Here is a 19,501-nt window from a genome sequence, read left to right on the forward strand (position 1 = left end):
CTGTTGGCTGGCTTCAAGTTGAGCAGTTGAGAGTCCCGCAGCCGAACCATTGGTGCGTAATGGTGCACGACTGGACGGCAGATGTTTCACCACCGGGACACTCTGTCTCTGCACACTTTATCTGAACTCTTCCGACTTTTTTTTTTTTTTTTCTCAGCGTAGGCGTGCGTTAACTTGCTCTCCTGCCTTTTAAAAAAAAGAAAAAGTTATCTGAGGAAGGAAAGGACGAAGGAGAAGAAGAAGAGGGAGAAGGAGAAGAAGGCTACCTCTTTGGGCTACCGGGGAGTTGTCGTCATCAGCACCCCAGATATCCCCCCCTTTAGCTCCCTAAATGGATGGGCCAGTCTTGGTGTATGCAGTTCAGCACAGGCCAAAAGATTGGAAACAACTTGTGAATATCCGTCAGTTTGGCGTCTCAGAAATGCCCGGCTGCTTCGCTGCAGCTCAACTCTGAGGACTTTTCTCCTGCATTTCTGCTTCTTTTTCAGGAGGAAGGACTCTTGTTCAAAGTTTACAACAGAAAGGAAAACTCAGCGCTGAAGTGGCAGCTCTTACACACTATAGCCCTCGCTATGGATTGTATGTGTTTATTGATGTGCTTTTCACTCAGTCAAGTATTTTTGGATCATATTTTCGCTGCAGAAACACATGGTGAGTTGTCCATTTATTTTCTTTTTCTTTTCTTTTTTGCACTGAGAATAGAGAGAGGCACTATAGAGTCAAAATGTGGAGGGATAATAATCATAAACGATGTTTTTTTATTGATAGGTCATCATAATAAGTCTGACAGCCCTTCTGTTTTGAATGAAATGTGTTGAACTGCTGGATTTCCCTTTATGTCCACATTGTCTTTACTTATAATAACTTTAAAAGAGCACATTCATTCTCAGCCAACTTTATATGCTTTATATAATAATAAGTATGAAATAAAGTTTAGTTCTGTTCTCTTATTCAGCTTATTTTGCTTTGCTTTGTTAGTTTTTTTTCCCTCCATAAGAACTTGCCATAGCTCTGTGAATGTGATTCTCACTTGACACTATCTGTCCCATCAGAAAAACTCTCTGGAAAGTTAAGTGAATATGGTCTTATCGTGCCATTCAGCACAGACTCCCATGGCCGGTACATTTCTCACGTGGTCTCTGTTGGAAGTGGAAGTGGTGCTGCTGCTGCTCCTGCCGGTGCTGCTGCTGCTGCTGATACCTCCTCAACCTTTGGCAGCAGAAGAAGGGTGGCCCGCGGTGCCCCCGAGATGCCCTCGGTCACCTCTGCCTCGGCTCAGCACTTGTTTTTTAATGTCACTGTTTTTGGGAAAGAACTGCACCTTCGCCTGAGGGCCAACCGGAGGCTGGTGGCCCCGGGGGCTTTTGTGGAATGGCAAGAGGACTTTGTGGAAAAGGCGAAGGAACATATCCACAGGGACTGTGTTTTCACTGGAGATGTGAGTGACATGCCAGAGGCTTCTGTGGCAATCAGCAATTGTGATGGACTGGTAAGTTACCAATGCATACTTGAAATGTTAGTCTGATGGAGAGATGATGAAAATATGTCAGGGAGGCGGAGTGTTATGGGTTGTATTTATTCAGAAAGTTCATCACAAGTTGGCCTAAACTTACAAATTAAGCACACCCTTACAATAAGACAAACATACATTAAAGCCATACTCCATCTTAAATATACTCTGTTATTTTTACAAACAGTTGGCCCTGTGTTGGCTTGAGAGGTGGCTTTACGTTTAGTTGCTGTTGTCATGTCGGTGACCAGTTTTTCATCCATTACTGAATCTGTATCCTTTCTGATTTCTTTCTCTAACATGCACCATCTAGACACTGATCGTGTTTAATTTAGTAATTTAAACCTGCACTAACTGATTTTTTGCCCACTTGGGGGCAGCGCAAGAATCAGTAAACACAACACTAACGTCACTTTATTTGGTAAACATGCAGAGCGGTATTAGTCATCATTTGGAGTTGTGTGTTTCTAGACCGCTTGACAAATATCCATGTCCAAAAATCACTTCATTTTATATCGTTCTTTAACAGCTAAATATGGCACTATGTTCAACAGCTAGTTGCTAAAGTTAGCACGGTTTGATGCACCAGGAACTTACTATCTGAATGTTTTTACATTGCTTTTAATAAAAAAGTGAAGAGCGAATTTTGTTGAAGCTTGGAACGTAGCCATCCAAGTATTTTGCCAACTGGAATCTGATCCAAACTGTAAATGCTAAGAAGCACTTTATTTAGCCAAAATATAATATAATATAATACAGTTTGGAACATTTGAGCTTATGGATGGACATTAGAGATGTGGAATATGCTGCAGGAGTGGCTTAAGAAGTTTCTAAAAACATTTGGATGCAGTAAAAAAAAGAAAAGGTCGCCATTGGAAACCATTCAAGCTGATATAAAGCAAAGAACGATGAACATTTTACAGCCATCTTTCAAGCTCACACCAGTTGTGTTTGATTCCAAAGAGACACATTTTGAGTGCATCACTTTACTTTACTACTTTCCAGCTGTTTTAAGCATCCTCAGCTATGGCTTGGTTTCACTGATGGCATTAGAGGTCAATAAGGTAAAATCAATTCAAAATGAAAGGCAACTGTCCCAACAGACATGTTATTTGTCTAGAGCACCACTATAACCAATCTATTCATCATTCTGGATCAGTCGTTCAGTGTCATCATGGCCAACTGCATTGTACTGTGATAGAGTGGAGTGATGGGAGTTGAGCTGAAGCCACTAATGGATGTTTGCAGTTGTGCAAATTAGAGTGAATTTTCAAACGTGCCCTTGACATTTGAATTGGCAGGTTAACCAAAGCAAGTTGCTCTTTAGTTTTTCTGAGTCAGCAATGTGAAAAACAGAATAACATGTAGTACAGGAGCCAAGATAACCTTTTGACCCGGGAGCCTTTGACTTTTGCCTTTAACTCATTTATGAACCCTTTTTTTTGCACAATCTGACAAATAAAGTGATAAAACACAGATTAAAGGTTAGGTATGGCAATTTTATCTCTGTTTCTTGCTGAGTTTGCTACAAAGAAACAATTATGTCATAGCTTTTCTGTATCAACACAACAATCCATGCTGAAGCTAAGAAAATGATGTAAGGTAGATGTCAAAGAGTTATTCCTTCTGTCGTAATGTAGCAACAGTGAGTGGGGTGTAGACAATGCCATGCTGTGTTCTCTAATCACAAAGTAATTTCCTGAAAGGCGACTGTGTGTGCCCTTCAAGACTCAAAGTGACGCAGTGGCCCTGTGCAGGACAATGCCGTATTCACTTACAAACAAACAATAAAGATGACAATCTTTGTCACAGTGTTATTTGATTTTCAACAACACCAATGAAAGAGGTGAGGGGGAGACTTTATGCCCTGTCCCCGTCATGTGATGGATGGTAGATATGGGAATGTTCTCATGTTTATCACTTAATTTCATCGGATATCCCAAAATGTTTGCGTCAAATCCGTGATAGGTTCTTGAATATAGAGTCTTGGATTTTTCAGAAAAATCTGTAAACATGACTTGGATGTTGATATGTATGTTATTTTAAGAAAGAAAGAAACTCTTGTAATGCCTATATGGTGAGGTAGATTATTGATATTGTAGTATTTACAGCCAACCACAGTAGAAAAACTCTGAAGATGAAATATGTTTAACATCCTCTAGTATTGTTAAGTTATTTATGACCTTGCTAGATAATAGAATATTATGTTTTTCATCAAAGCAGATTTACAGTTTAGTGTCGAAAACCCTGGAACCTGCAGCCCACCCTGCTTTGAAATTGATGTCACAATGACACACTAAAAGCAACCCATCATGCTGAGCTTGTTCAATGCCCCTACATCTGTAGTTAAAGTAAGGCAACAAAGATTAATGGAAAGAGACAGTAGATCAATGACCAGTCACAACCTCGCAAATGGATTTTGTCAAGTGACTGTTTCTTTTGAATATAAATCCCAGAAACAGCCAAACAGCCTTGTCTTTCTCTGTCAGGGTCGAGAACCAATGTGTCAAAAGCAATCTCTACAAATAGGTGCTGCAGATAAGACCCAAGTCTGATATTCCTCTCTGTCTATTTGTAGATGAAACTGGATTTGTTCTTTCTCAAACACATCAAGTCTGACATTTCTGGTATTTGCTTCCTCCTATGGCACTCTGTCTTTTATGTTGGAAGAAAAGGTCTCTTCAAGTAAATCACATTAAAGCATACACTTTGTGAACAGTTTCTCCATTAAGAATGGTACCATTATAAATGGTTTCCAGGTGAAAGGGTTGACATTTCAGGGCTTTGAGCATCGCTTTCACCTGTATTCATCTGTGTTGGTGAGAGAACTCTCAGACTGGGCATGCATAAAAAGATACCACTCACCTTCTGCTGTCAAACTCTTAGAAATATCGTCTATGCATTTCCTTGCATCAAAGCCAACATAAACACAGACCTGTCTGTACGTGCAGAGTTGTTTGAGGAGCATAAGGAGGTACACAGACAGCTTGAAGGCAAATTATTTAGTCTAAAGTGTCTGCTTGATGTCAAAGGACATAGAGGAGATCATGTTTGATCAAAGGACCCAAGTAAGAAAGGAATAACAATGTGAATCATGCGCTGAGGTCACAACATGGGGGCCAAATCTCTGAGGTGCACTTCACTGTGCGTCATGACATACCACCAGCACTTCATCTTCAAAAGTATGTTTGATGGGTTCCCATATAGAAAACAGACATGTGCTGTATTGGAGAAGATGTATATCACAGCTTCAGAGATATATTTTGTTTTTGTTGTTCCCATAGCACGTGCATTCCTGGAAACAAAGTGCTCAGACTTCAAGAACACACCATCATTCATCACGACTCTTAACCACTTCACAACAACAGAATTTCCATAAGATTTCCTATCAGTGTGTCCTCTGCAGTGAGGCCGTTCCCACAGAGATGACTCTCTAATATAGCGAGGCATGACATCACCAGTAACAGATTACGTTAACTTGGTCTCCTGCCATCTGCCTGGAGGCGCTTGATTTATGGCATTCCAAGCTCATGACAGATAAGATGGGCGTACGGTAAAGCTGCAAAATAATCTGATATCTTTTGGATATTTTTGGCGTTGCAGCATTTCAGCTGAGGTTGCAAAGAAAGCGAACAACCTCTCGAACAGACCTGCACTTTCAGTTTCATTTTTAATATAATTTATGTGTGATTGACCAACATGTCAGCATCTGCGATATCTCCCACTCTGACTGTAACTCCTACTAGATGAAAACAGCTGTGCGCTCCAGACGTGCATGAACTATTGTTGTGGAGCGATGAGTGATGGCTATGATTATACTGGTGCTGCTCATGTGTTGGGAATTAGCACAGATGACGGGCTGATTGAATTACATGTGTGATGGAAACACGAGTGCCGGATGACCGCAGTCGGAAGAGCGCTATTTCTGTGTCCATCAGTTAAAAAGAGAGAGAGCCACCTAGCAACAGTCAGCAGTCAGTTTTTTTTTTTTTTGAGTTGGGGGTGGAGGGTGCAGTTTTCCATTCATTGGAGATGGAAAATGCTTGCATAAATTGTTCTATTCATGAATGTTTTCAGGAATTCTGTACTGGGCTGGTCCCAGTCCAGTATTCCAGTATCCTCCGGTGTTCCAGTACTCCGCTGGCACAGAGGTAAAGTCTCTAAATTAAGAGCTCCATCAGTAGAAGTCTGTCATCTCGGCCAATAATGTGATTTATTTCCTCTCTGTCTAATCTTTATTTGCAGCAGCTACAGCATGTCTGTCCAAACACACGCCAGGATACAGAACACACATATCTACAGTCTCACACACAGATACCAGTGAATGGTACTCACATAAATATATAACAAATTAATGTATTGAAACTGACTGCACACCCGAGTCATTTTATATATGGGAGGAAAACATGCCACTTCTACTACTGCATGTTTCTACTACTACTTCTACTACTACTACTACTATTTCCACTACTGCTACAATCACTTATTCTGCTACTACTGTTATGGATAACACTAGTTTATTCATTCTGGTCTGGCATCGTGACATAAAACATCAGTTTCTCTATTTAAAAAAAAAGTCCCCAATGATTTAACTGTTGTCAAAAAGCTTGGATGAGTAATAACAAAAGATGCTGCTATCAAGGATGTTCATAGATGTCGTAGCTTCACAATATCGCCTGACATCCTGCTTGTTTTTACTTAGATTCGTGTTGACTCAGCGTCATGTTCACGCATATATATTGGCCTTTATTGATTGGTTAGGGAAGATCGAATCCCCCTCCCCCAAGGAAATCAGCTCGTGTGCATGGAACTGAAAATGGACTGTGTTCTGATCTCAAACAACTACTGTCAGTACTCCTACTACTTCTAGTACTACCACTTCTGCAACCATACTGTCACTACTGCTACTTCTAGCTTTTGTATATAAAAACCAATTAGCTTTTATTAGCAGCCTCATCATCTACTTTAATTAGGTGCTCTACTTTATAGCTAATTATTATAATTCTTCTTCTCTTTGATGTCAGTCCTATGCAGATGACTGCCGGCGATTATGAGGCCAAGTTTCTCTTTATAATCTTCATCTTGATTACTAGCTATGCTTGGCCTTTGTGGCCCCGCACAGTGAGATGTGGAAGCTGATGTACAGGGATCAGGTAGTAATCCCCTGCTCTCACAAGCTGTCTCATACGATTATTTCAAACCGCAGAGTCCAGCACCGCTCAGCCATGATTTGCTCCCAGGCTTATTGATCTTCTTGGTTTTACCGCAGATGCTTTTATCTAGGATCACTAACATGTCCGTCGCTGTCAGTATTTTATGAATTTGGCATCAGAAGTGTAATTTCTTCCAGGTCAGATTTCTTATTAGTGAGTAGTAAACTGAGTGACCTCGTGAAAATGAGACCACATACCTTGATCTCAATAGTTGACAGAGGATTATCTTTTAGCTCTCTCCTCCTCCGCCACTCATTTGTGGATTAACAAAGAGTCTTCCTGGAACAGAAACTGCATGTTTCTAATCAATCTACCACAAATTACAGGTTGAGCCCCTGGAATGATGTACAAGACTTTGATTTTCTTTGCACGTCGGGGCTCAATCATCCATGGCCTGTGGCACTTGTTCCATTTTTAGATTGTGTTTGTTGTTCACGTGCCTTAAGGAATGTCTGCATTAGACCACCATGTTTTATGTGTGACACGTTAATACCAGCGGCACTGTCTGCCACTTACAAGTCTCTATTCATATACAGTGAGTGTAGTAAATAAAAAGAAACTTGGCTTGTGATCTTTGGAAGCAAGGGTGTCATTTCCACTGCGGAGGCAGAGGCAGGTGGGCCTGTTGCCCTCACTTTCCAAAATCCAATGTTTGTCTCCCTCACTTTTATATTTAAAAAAATATATATATATAGTTTACTAATATAGTTATTAGTAATATTAATGTTCTCAGTGAAGTATCTCACATTGTTATTACTGTTCAGCCACCACAGGAGATGTTGCTCATCTGAGATGCCTCAAAGCAATGGGGCTGGTGAGGTGTGTGCTATTCACTGGGTCTTTCTTGACTACACAGAGGCTGCCCTAGCTAATTGTTGAAACTGTTGCAGCAATTTGCACTTTGAAATGAATAACTACTGACTGAAAAAATGCAGACTGCAGACTCTAGAAGTGAACAAAAGTCTAAAATAAGAAGCACAGCACAGTTCTATTTGTGGTAAAGATCGAAAGTAAACTAAAAATGATTGTACGAGTACTGAGCTATATATGTCCTTGTAGGCCACTCACACAGTTGCAGACTATCAAACAGCTACCTTTGGTTTCATTTACAGTACCAGTGTGTCTAGTAAAGTTTTTTTGCAGTTTGTTTTTCATTGTATTAAACCTACACCTTTTTTTTTGTGAGCATTTTGAACATTTTCAACAGTAAAGGGTTTTCACTAGCGCTCACCTCGCCTTGCCTCTGTGTGCATGCTGCACTGAGCAGGTGACTTTAACTGCATGTTTGGAGAGCAGAAAGAAGTCTCTCTGAAATTACATACAGTAAATATCCACCTTCAAAGTTGCTCTTACCGACGTGTGGAATTTCGTGCACTGGTGAGCTTAAGGTTGGGCTATATTTACTTTTTTTTCTAAGGTGGCAGCGACACTGCTGGATGCCTCATTACTTTGACTTTAAGGCGTATTTCAAGTGCAGAGGTAGAATAAGATAGCTGAACCTCAGTCTGATATAAATTATATCCTCCACTGAACACCGCACTTCTCATCGTGATCTCTGGTCTGTGAACACTCATGTTATATGGAGCAACCCGATAACCGCCATTATCACTTAACCTGAAAAAGCTAACTTCCCTGTTTTTAAGAATCGCAGTGTGAAATCTGAAGAACTATGAATGTAACAAATGCCCAAATGTGTTATTTATTCACCAATGATGTTGGTGCAGAGGGTCTACTCAATACAATGGCGTGAGGAAAAGTGAGCTTTGTTATTTACGATTGTAAGACAGCTATAGTTTAGATCTGTTGTTCAAATGACCTGCTAAAAATCTCTAAGTAGAGTCTCTTTAACGCATTTACCATCTTACTTTAGCATGCCAATACTTGCCAATTATAACAAAACACAAAGTAGCCCATAGATGAGGCTGATGAGAATGGCTAAAACTACAGATATGCTCTTGTGCATTGCCTTCAACTGTCCTTCCTTTTTATTTACAGGTGGAAGTGTTAGTTAATTAATTCCAATATTCTCTTAAAATATATTATTTTAGCTCAAACAAACAAGCCACCTGTGATGGCATCCACCTGTCAATCAAAGCAGCCATGCTGTTAATTATGCATTAAGTGGAAGCCTTGATATAAATTGAATGGGTTAATTATAAAGAAACTCAGACTCAGTACACTTGTCGTGAATGGGGAAATTAGCTATAGAGACCAAAATGTTTTTTGTACCAGGCTGTAAACATGTTTATTTCAGCTGTGAAGTTGGATATTTATAGAGGTTAGAGATTGACTTGTTCTGTAGCCAGCCTCAAGTGGCTGTTTGAGGAACTGCAGTTTTGGGCACTTCCGCGTTGGCTTCACTTCACAGCCACGGAGGTGGATGCTTGCCTGAAGAGGAGAAAAATCGCAAAAGCAATATCCCATTGATTTTCCTGCACAAATGATGATTGATGCCTTTTCTCTTAGTCCATTAACATTTAATTTCTTCAGCTCAAAAAGAGTGCGTAGGCGGTGTTCTTGATTAATTTCAAGATTATAAATGCAAATACATGATCGTTGTCAGGTCTTTATGAATTCATCAAAATGTAAATTTCAGTGGAGAGCAGAACTTTTGAAAACTCAGTACTGCTGTGTCCTCTCCTCGCTCCTGACAGCAAACCAACACCCTGGCCTAACCCAGACTTTACCATGCAGTGTACATATGTTTACATTTGGTTCCTCTGTAGGCCCTTCCAGATGCTGCTGCTTTCTCCCCTCACAGACCCGGCTTCACTTTCCACCCACTGCTGAAATAAGAGACCACAGAGGAAGTATTCGAGCATGTCTTACTTGGCATTTCCTGGTCAGGGGCTGGACAGATTCTTTCACTCCTCTTTGCCCTTTCTGTCACATGTCCACCCTTCAGTTCACAACGTTTGTGTTGTCAGTACAGAGGGTTTTTTTAGGCACAATGTTCTCCTTGCTGCACTGTATTTAGATTTCTTTTTGCAGCTGTAAATACACACATTCTTGCCAAAATCTTGTTGGTGTGCCTTCTTCATGAGTATAATGATAGGCTGGATGGGTTTCTTTTTTTTTCTTAGCGAGGAGTATGAATATGAGAAATATCATTTGCACTGTGCAGTGTGCTCTACGGCACAGTTTGTACTTATTAAGCTTAATAGAAACAAGATGGCAAATCAAATCAGTGTTACTTACAAGCCAATCAATAACCACCTCGGGATACACTGGGGATTTGTGTTTTTGGGGACTTATTTTTGGATTGGGTCATAAAGGAAACATGAGGGAACAATGTTCCTTTGATAAATTTCAACAAATTATGCTAATAATGAGGAGAAACATATTAAAAGCGCAGCCTTTCTTTGTGCATGGTCTCTCTTTAGGTCAAGGGGTGACTCTAAATTGCTTGTAGGTGTGAATGTGAAATGTTTATCAAAGTTTGTGGTTGGACATAACTTTCACCTTCACCTTTTAAATTAATATAGTAAACAGAAAAAACAGCCCCTTATTTACAGATTTGACAGTTGCACGGCAACATGTGTTTCTGGCCACCTGATGAATGTAAATCCAATATTCACTGTCTTTTTAGCTCTGTTTTTGGTCCCCACCAACTGTATTTGTCTTTTTAGCAGCTCAATGCTCTACTATATCCACCAGCTAATTGCTAACTGTCTGGCTGCTGTTGGGCAGGTAGTGTTTAGTGAGCTTGTAGAGATTTTTTTTCACTGAAAACAGCTGGCTGCTGTGAAAATGACACTATGAGAGCAGTGAAACTGAGCCAAAACATTATTGTGGGCGGACAGCTAAACAATGAGCTTGATAAAGCCAAGGGGAGCTGCTAGATCATCACTATGGGGGACGCATTTCACATTGTCACATTGTTATTTCATAATTTGTACTATAAAACAATTGATAATGGCCATTTTTTTCAAAAGGTAGGTGACTGTTTACTGATTAAAGCCCAATACTGTTGTTTTCTAGTGCAACATCACTCAGCAGGCTTACAGTATTAGAAAACAAGCTAATGTTGTGTTGATATATAGACCACAAATATGTAAGGCAGACATTTCGTGTCAATGTTTTGGCAGGTATGCAGACAGAAAGAGCGGTGCCAGAATCAATGCCAAAAATGTGTGTGAGGTAACTTCGAAACAAAATGGCCCTGACATAGTTGAAGAAAACTGTACTTTACTTAATGACTTGATTACTTGTGTAATAATTGCTTCAGCATGGTTCTAAAAAATCACCAAAGAAGGACAGCAAACAAGTCAAAGTTGTACACAAGGAAAAAACAAGAAAGTTATGCCCTTACTAAATCAATGCACATTGATTTATGACAACAATAACACCAAACTGAGGCCAAGGAACAAATATAAAATCAATCTTTAACAACTGTGATGGTCACACATGCTTAAATCATGATTGTTGCTGTGTAAGAGTGAACCAAAGCTGGATGTTGGCTTCCCTGTGCGGTTTATCTAAATATTTGCCTTCAGTCACATTAAGTATACAACAAAGATGCCTGAAACGAAAAGGATGTTTACTTCATGGAAATCAGCGTGTGCAAATGTTTGCGTTGAAGATGCAGCCTTCCCTCCAGCTCAGATGAAACGCAGTGACATCTCGTCACCTGGAAATTAAGCTAATCTATTCCTCTTTTACAGACACTCGCTGTTACACCATTTGGATGGATTGTTGCCGTGTTTGATGCATTTTATGGTGACATTTTTCATGTATTTTTTATGGTAATGGGGATTTCCTGCAGCTAAAATGTAATTGCATTTATGTAAATCACCAGTAAATGTCATCTTATGATTGCTGTCCCAAAATGAAAGAGCGAGATCTTTTTTTTCGCTGACATTCAACTGTCAGGGAGAAATCCAGCTGAAAAATGTGACAATATTTCTCAACCTACTACCAAAATAAATGTTGAGTTTTTCATTATTGTTGCGACTGAATGGACATCACTTCATCACCATCATGTGCATAACCGTATTGTGCACGGATTCCCTCGGATGTATACTTACCTTTGAGTAAAAGCAGCAAGATTGCGTGTGCTCTCTCTGGATAGTTAAAAAGGATTCTGGGAAATGTCGAGAGGGTTTTTTTTTTGTTGAATAGACATAAAGCAGATGGAAATGTACGGCTGAATTGAGACATTGGTACACATCATCTTTCAGTGTGAAATCATGGTGGCACTCAATAGATCTTGTTGAAGGGCTTGACGGGCCCCATATTCTGTCTACCTGCGTCATTCCCCACGTCCAGCCCTTCTTTAAATCTTCCAATTGATCAGGCACACTATAATTACTGGCTCCAGTGGAATTACTGTCCTTTGAAGGAGGAGGGGTGCACTAATTTGAAGCCCTCTTTTTCCAGGCAGGTCTGATCCGGACTGATAATGGGGAGTTTTTCATCGAGCCCCTCGAGAAGGGCCAACAGGACGTGGAAGTGAAGGGGCGTGTCCACGTGGTCTACCGCAGGTCAGCCATCAAACGGGAGACGGGCCAGCGGAGGGAGGACCTCCACAATGAAGGTAGGCGAGGAGAAGCAGCGTGATGTCAGTGGAAACATAAAGCGCTGAGCGAGTTTGTGCGTGGGTGGGCACATGTGAGTAAGTGCATGTGTGTAAGGGCACTGGAGGTTCATAACAGCAAGGACTTTATAATGGAGCGTCATAGAATAGAATACAGTATCATTGTCCAAAATAAATACATGAAAATAATACATTCAGTCATTCAACAGCAAATAAAGCGCCAGTGGTTTTGTATGTTTAAGCCCATTTATTACAACTCATGTATAATTTAGACAGCTAACCATTTAATTTTTTGAAATTTGAATGTTTTTCCTGCTTACAGCCATTAGTTTCCGTTCATTTCTGTGTGATATGAACAGACTCCTACAACCACTGCAGTGAATATCAACTTTTTTTATCAAAGTTACATTACAGTCATTAGGGTAAAACTAGTTATTAAACCTTTAAAAGTCATTTTTATTTTTTAAATTAACATCAGCTCAAACTGTGTAAGAATCGTATGACAAACCTACAGAGAATTATCACTCAAGTCTGCATTTCTCCTAAAAATCTATGTAGCATTTTAGTGTCTCTCACTTTACTGTTTTGGTTCAGTCCCACCGCTCAACCTGCATCGCCCCGCAGCAGTCCACTGCCACTTGCCCAGTACACAGGCATAGTTAATGACTAGCTGGTGAACAAAGCTGAGTATTCAGCAGCTAAAGAACCAGATTTCTTTCTCAGGAATTGGTGGAGACCAAAAAAGGGCTAAAAGTATCCTCAAAATTGATGTTAACGTTGCTTCGTGTGTGCTAGTTGTGTAAAAAGGCATTTAATTAGGAACTATCTCATCAAAGAATAAGTAAGCAAGTAAGTCTGACTAGACTACCCATAACATTAGCTTTTTAACTAGGTATTACAGACATATTCTGAGTGAGCTAACCCTTATTTCAACAAAGCAATAATGCAACATTGACAAGAAATAGTGCATGCTTGGTATTTATTTAGATCACTCATGCAAATTAATCCATAGGAGCCCACATACTGAATTGGAATGAAATAAAACTTGTGTTTGGAAAAATACCTCTAAAACCATGGTTAAATAAAATATACATTATTTACAGTTAAAGAGCTAAAACTTGCAAACACGCCAGTATGGTGCTTAAATTCTGCAGCTTTTAAACGTCTATCACTGCTCTGTATTTATTAGACTTAACGGCAGAGGCGGTGCTCTCTGGTAAAGTGAGGAATGCTGGGCTCCAGTGGTAGTACTGGGGACCAGGGAGGGTGGGGGGTGTGACCTTTTTTTTCTTTGCAGTCAAACTCCATCATGAATTCCTTTTCTATTCCTTTCTTGCAACAACAATAGTTTCAGCATCTGGTGGATGACTCTCAATGTACTCACTAATTCACTCCATTTCCCGGTGTCTGTAGCTGTAAAACTGATGTGTGGGTCTTTTCATTTTATTCCACAGCCCTCTAGTGCATACATCCTCAGAAACAATCTCAATCGAGTGGCTCATTCACATTTTCCAAGCGTGCTTTTTCTGCGCTTTGCCGCCCTCATTTATCTTAATAGGATAGATTGTGTGAAGTGACGCAGCTGTTGGATGAATTTGCATTCAGCCTTTATTTCAATACTGTTGCCACTTTTACCTTTTCCATTACTGTTCACGTCACATCTACCCAAATTACCTCTAATCATCAACTAACTCTAACAAGATGTTATTCACAGAGGGAAGCATTAGTGTACTTCATGTGTGGCCAAACTCATCTTACACTGGACTGTAAAGAAAGTTAACCCTAACCCTACTGGGTTTTTTGTCCCATATGATTGCACCAACCTCCCAAACAGCTGATGCCTCTTTCACAACAGCAAACAGACTCTAGAATAATTTTACCAGTGCAGTCAAAAAATTTCAACCAAACTGAAATGACATTTTACACTTTGTCACTCTCATTTAAGGTCTCTACACATGCGTCTATCTGTTATTGTCTGAATATGTGGTATTAAAACAACAACACCCCAGTTTTAGAGTGCAATGCCGCGGCCATAAATATGGACAGTTGTACATGTTTATTTACTATAATTATATCACTGATGAATAAAAATCAGCGAGTCAACGACTCAAGACATAACAGCCTAACAGCAAAAAGCCCTTTTATTACAAAACGTCGGCCCATGATTTACTTTTCTCCGGCAGCTTCTTGCTCAGTCACTCTCCTTTTCTTTTCTCAGCAATGTCCTCTTCGGTCTTTTCACTTCTAGGCCAGAGCTGGGCAACATCTCCTCCTTTTCTCTGTGGTTCAAAATGCTTGTGGTACAGATATAACAATAACACTGCTCTGGTGCTCTGAGCTCACAGTCCGGGCAGCCCAGCTAACAAACTGAGCTAACAGCAGCTATAGTTAGCAAATAATGAACATAAGGAATTCTTGCTGGTGACCGTACACAGAGCACAAAGGTACATAGTCCAAGAACTTGTGAATGGGGCGCAAAGTGGGAATGACCATTTACCTGATTACAAATCAATGTAGCATGCAAATGATTATAGTAAGATGATTTATTATCTGTTATTTGATGGTAGAAAAGTGACACATTGTTGCTTATTATTTACAATAACAGATTTGCAAAGAATTATTTTTTCACTGCTTTGTCTAGTTGACAAACATTAATTTTAATTAACTGGTGAAAATAAGTTCTCATTTGTTATGCTACATGCAGATTTACTTAGAATAAAGTGTGTGAAGCCGACTGAATGCTCTTTGCAGAATACTTTTCATTCTTTATTTCCATTCTTATACTACGTTGTACTTCTGAAAATACCTCATCCAATGGCTTTTCTGATCTGCATACGATAATGGGTCATGTCTCCATTTGTATCTGGCAGTCTTGAATCACTACCGCCTACAAACGATTGCAATAGTTCACAGCTTCTACCAAAACGCATGAATATTTCAACAAGGCTTGCATCATTTTCTGCCAGACATGTTCCCTGTGTCAACACATTCTGCAATTACATTTAAGAGTGTCATTATCTCCATCAAGGAGATCATACGTCAGTGTATTTATCGCAGCAGAACATCAGAATGTTGTGATTTCTGCTATTTTAATAAATTGCTGCTAAAGGTAATTGGTGCATGGATCGTATAATGGCCTATTAATATGTGTGTTTTCATTCAGATCCAGATGCAGATATAAAAAAGGCTGTTTTGCAAAAAAAGCTACACTCCCCTTCATTTCTTTTTATTTACGGCCCCTGTGGCTCTGTGATGTGGTGATAGCAGTTATTTTTATTATTTTTTTTTTTTTTCATCTCAAGACACCAATTTTCTGTCACAGTTGTGAAATTACACACTGCCCTAACAATGTAAACATTCAAATTCACACAATTCATGACTTTAAATGCTGCATTTCAACTCTAACATACTACAAAATCACAGCTGAAGCGCTTTATTACAGTATGTTGTTTGGAAATGTTACAACTCAGCCGGGATTCATGCTCTGAATACGCTATACGCTCTGTAGGCCAACGATTTATGAGTCGAATAGGACTATTGTGACTATAGATTGAGGGTTCACAGGCCTGTCAATAGTCTCAAAGGAATCCTGCTGAGCATCCTGAGATATTTATATGTCAGGTTTGACACAGACATATATCACAAAATCTGAAATAAGAGAAAGAAACATCACTGTTCCACAGTTTATTCAATAACTTGTTTATGTCCTGGCCATATTTTGTAGTGTCAGACTTTGGGATCGCAAACCTCCCTGAGGCTCTAGATGTCGTCGAACATAAACTATCGGAGTCGGAGCGGAAGAGAAGGCACGCGAAGAAAGACGACTACAACATCGAGGTGCTGCTGGCTGTGGATGACTCGGTGGTACGCTTCCACGGCAAGGAGCATGTGCAGAATTATGTTCTCACGCTCATGAATATAGTAAGTCTGTCCTCGTTTTTTAATAAAATGTTGCATCAAATTCTCAAACCTGCTGCTTCTTTATGCAAACTCCAAAAATGAAATATCCAGTGCTGCAACTAACCGTTATTTTAAATATCCATTAATGTGCTCATTATTTTATCAATTGGACAATCAAATCAGTCCATAAAATCTCGATAATTTTTGTTTTTCTCAAAGTCAAATTCCCTGATTTGTCATCATTATTATATTACACATAGAAAGGCAGCAAAAATGTACATTGAGAAGCTTGATCCGGTGAATTTTCTGGCATTTTTGCTTGAAAAATGATCAATATTCACCACCATTGTTGTGCTTTTATCTTCCTGTGGAGTTATTTTTTCCTCTTTGCCCTCATTGATATCAGACCTCACCACAGTCCTCCACAGACCCCCACTTTCTCTAGCTGTTTATGGATTACCGATGAGAGGAGGGGAAAAAAAAGAAACTTTCAGCTCATTCATTACGGGTTCTACCAGCTCCTACCACCATAATCTACTTACTGGACCCAAATCCCTCAAGTCAGATTTTCACAGGGTGCTGGTTTCACTCTGTAACAGTTACCATTTGGACCCTGCATGGTGGTCTGATTAGCTGCACTAGACCAATTAGAAAGTTGAGTGAGAGCTGTGTGGGACAGTCATGGAAACCAGCACCAGAAGTCCCCTTGCACTGCCAAGCTCTGCTTATGTGGAATGATGTGTTTATTTAATTAGGATATTATATTCACATTCCATTCCCGAATGTCTTCGGCAGAGAGAAATGTCTGATTTTTAATGACCATGGCTGATTAAACTGTAAAGTGGCTGCGAGAGTGTGCTCTATAATTGTCAATCTTTAGTGTCTAGTGCTCTCTGATAAGCACTTATGAGTATTACAGATCACTGGCAGGAGAGGTGAACTCGAGGGAGTCCTTAGGGATGACATTGACAAGTAAAACAGAGTAGAGAAATATAGTATATTTCTTGCTTCTTCATATAGCTCCATTTACTCTAAGTAACATTTGATGAGAGAAATGTGCAACTTCCAGAAAGAAAGCCACAGTTCAAACAAATGAGGGTCTAAAGTCTTTAGTTCCACTCGTAAGCCATAGGCTTGCTGTGTCTGAAAGAGCTCTGCCCATTCAAATCCCTCTGAATCCCTTGCTCCGTGGCTGCAGAATGTGTAGTACCACCTGGAGAAACTCTCCCTGAGGGATTGATTACTGAACATCCTGTCTGCGCGAAGCCAAGGTGACTGCTGAGGTGCCTGCCGCACAATGGCTGTGTTGTTTGAGCACGGACCAGGTTTTGTCCACGTCGGTGTGATGCTGTACACAAGCCAGGGACACCTAGCGCCTGTAGCCCACAGCTGCTACTCTCATTTTCAGCCACAGCAGTCTCATTCAACCCCTCCTCCTGGCTATGTAATTATAGTATACGTGGGGTTGGTCCCATCCTTCAGCAGGACTCATCATAATGTTTTGACCCGGGTGCTGTCAGGACAAATATGCAACTTCAGTGTTTACAAAAGTCGTCATGGAACTTTTATGATGCTATTTTTTGATGCTGTACGCATTTTTCAACAGCTTCTCTGTTTCGCTTCCAGCATAAACAAAAGTATATAGGTCAGTATAGACCAGTCTAGGAATTTGAGCTCGTAACAAATCTGGGAGAACTTGGGGGTCACTCGAGTGTTCTTTGCAGCATTTATTGACCTGAATAGGCTTCTGTGAATGGAATATTTGCTTAAATGCCTTGGGTGTAACCCTGCATCCCAGAGCAAATTTGGACTTGAGCCAAGATAGCCTTCCTTTAGTGACAGAGCTTTTGTTCTGCACGGCCATAATTTTTAGCCAGACAAAGCTAAGTGACACATACTTGTTGGTGTTTTAGCAAAGAGTAGCACTCAGTTATTCTGTTTGCCATATCCAAACCTTATATCTTTTATGAGTCTGCACAAGAAGAAGATACTGAAGGAGCCCGAAAGAGGACAGAGATTGTGGACACGTATATGACCCAAAAAAAAAAAAAAACATCAATCCTAAAACTAAATTTAGATGTTTGAGCTCCGGCTCTCACATCTCTTCTTAACTGAACAACAAAGATTTCATGACTGACCTCAGCAAAACAAAGAAAAAGAAAGCTGCTGCTTTGAAGTGAAAACAGCCTTGATGAGGTCTGCATGTCTGAATGCTTTCTAGTTATTTGTTTGTTTCTTTATGCAGCATCTTAGCTGTATGCATGGCTGGTTCTCCCTGTAATTACACAGATATGAACACCCATATGCTGTCTCTCATGTTGGATTTGTTATTTCATGAAGAAATACTCGTAGGGTTTCATTACGCACAGTTTCATCATTAGCTGGAGACATTAAAGCATATGGGCATAAATAACATCGCAGCTGTTCAGCTCTTCCACTGTAAATGTCTTCCAACTCGAAGCGCTTTACAGTACGTATCTCATCCACCCATTCACACACATTCATACACTGATGTCATTGGCTGCCATGCAAGGTGCCAACTGCTCATCAGTTTTAGGAGAAAACCATTCATTCACATTCGATTCACAGCCGATTTTCTGATTAGTGGCCTCCCGAGCCACAGCCGCCTCGAGCATTATCTACTGTAGCATTATCTAACTTCACCTCTGGGCTCTTGTGATTACAACACCAATAATTCGATGACCTTTGCCAAATTAGTGTCGCATGTTGCCATGCTAAAAAGAGATACTAGATAAAAACATCAGTTTCAACATCAGCATCAACAGCTGTAGATGTTTGCAGCTTATAATCAAATGTAAAAGTAGATGTCAGTACTTTTCATAAACATGGTTTCACAAATAAACATAAAAAATAAGAAATGCTTTGTAAAGAAACACACGTTCATCAAAAACAAATATAAAGATGACATAATGCAGCCAGAGTAATAAACTGGATAAACACCAATTTGTAAAAGTTGTTTCAAAATTTAGCATTTGCCCTCTTGACATTACACTGAGTGGGCGGTTGTTCGTAGTGCTGTGGTTACTACAGGGAAAGCGTGATGTTACTTGATTTTGAGCATGGAGCAAATACATTTTCACATGTTTTCTGCCCAGAGTGTTGGTGCAGAATTCAGGGTCAAACAATCTGAGTCAGAAGAGACAAACTATAGAAGATCTTCAAAGTAATGAAAAGCAAACCTATTCTACCTGGGAGGTATAATGTAGGTATTATTGGTGCTTTAATAAAAAAGAGTTCAATTGGACATGAGGTTAGCAGAAGATAAAGACCCCCAGCAATATTTTTCATTAAGCATAGGATCATATGAAGATAGGAGATAGA

At 39.9% G+C, this 19,501-nt stretch overlaps 1 protein-coding gene across 2 annotated transcripts in view; it reads left to right on the forward strand.

Annotated features, from left to right (window-relative positions):
- The window catches only part of adamts14 (ADAM metallopeptidase with thrombospondin type 1 motif, 14), a 42,418-nt gene continuing 22,917 nt past the window's right edge, over window positions 1-19,501 (forward strand). For both annotated transcript variants that reach the window (XM_019269349.2, XM_019269351.2), the window contains exons 1-4: window positions 1-651; window positions 1,053-1,489; window positions 12,103-12,259; window positions 15,984-16,180. In XM_019269349.2, the coding sequence (XP_019124894.2) occupies window positions 573-651; window positions 1,053-1,489; window positions 12,103-12,259; window positions 15,984-16,180 (870 nt within the window). In that variant the 5' untranslated portion in view covers window positions 1-572. The remainder of the gene's footprint in view (window positions 652-1,052; window positions 1,490-12,102; window positions 12,260-15,983; window positions 16,181-19,501) is intronic.

Source organism: Larimichthys crocea, chromosome XVI, assembly GCF_000972845.2.
Source record: "Larimichthys crocea isolate SSNF chromosome XVI, L_crocea_2.0, whole genome shotgun sequence".
Taxonomy (NCBI): Eukaryota; Metazoa; Chordata; class Actinopteri; family Sciaenidae; genus Larimichthys; species Larimichthys crocea.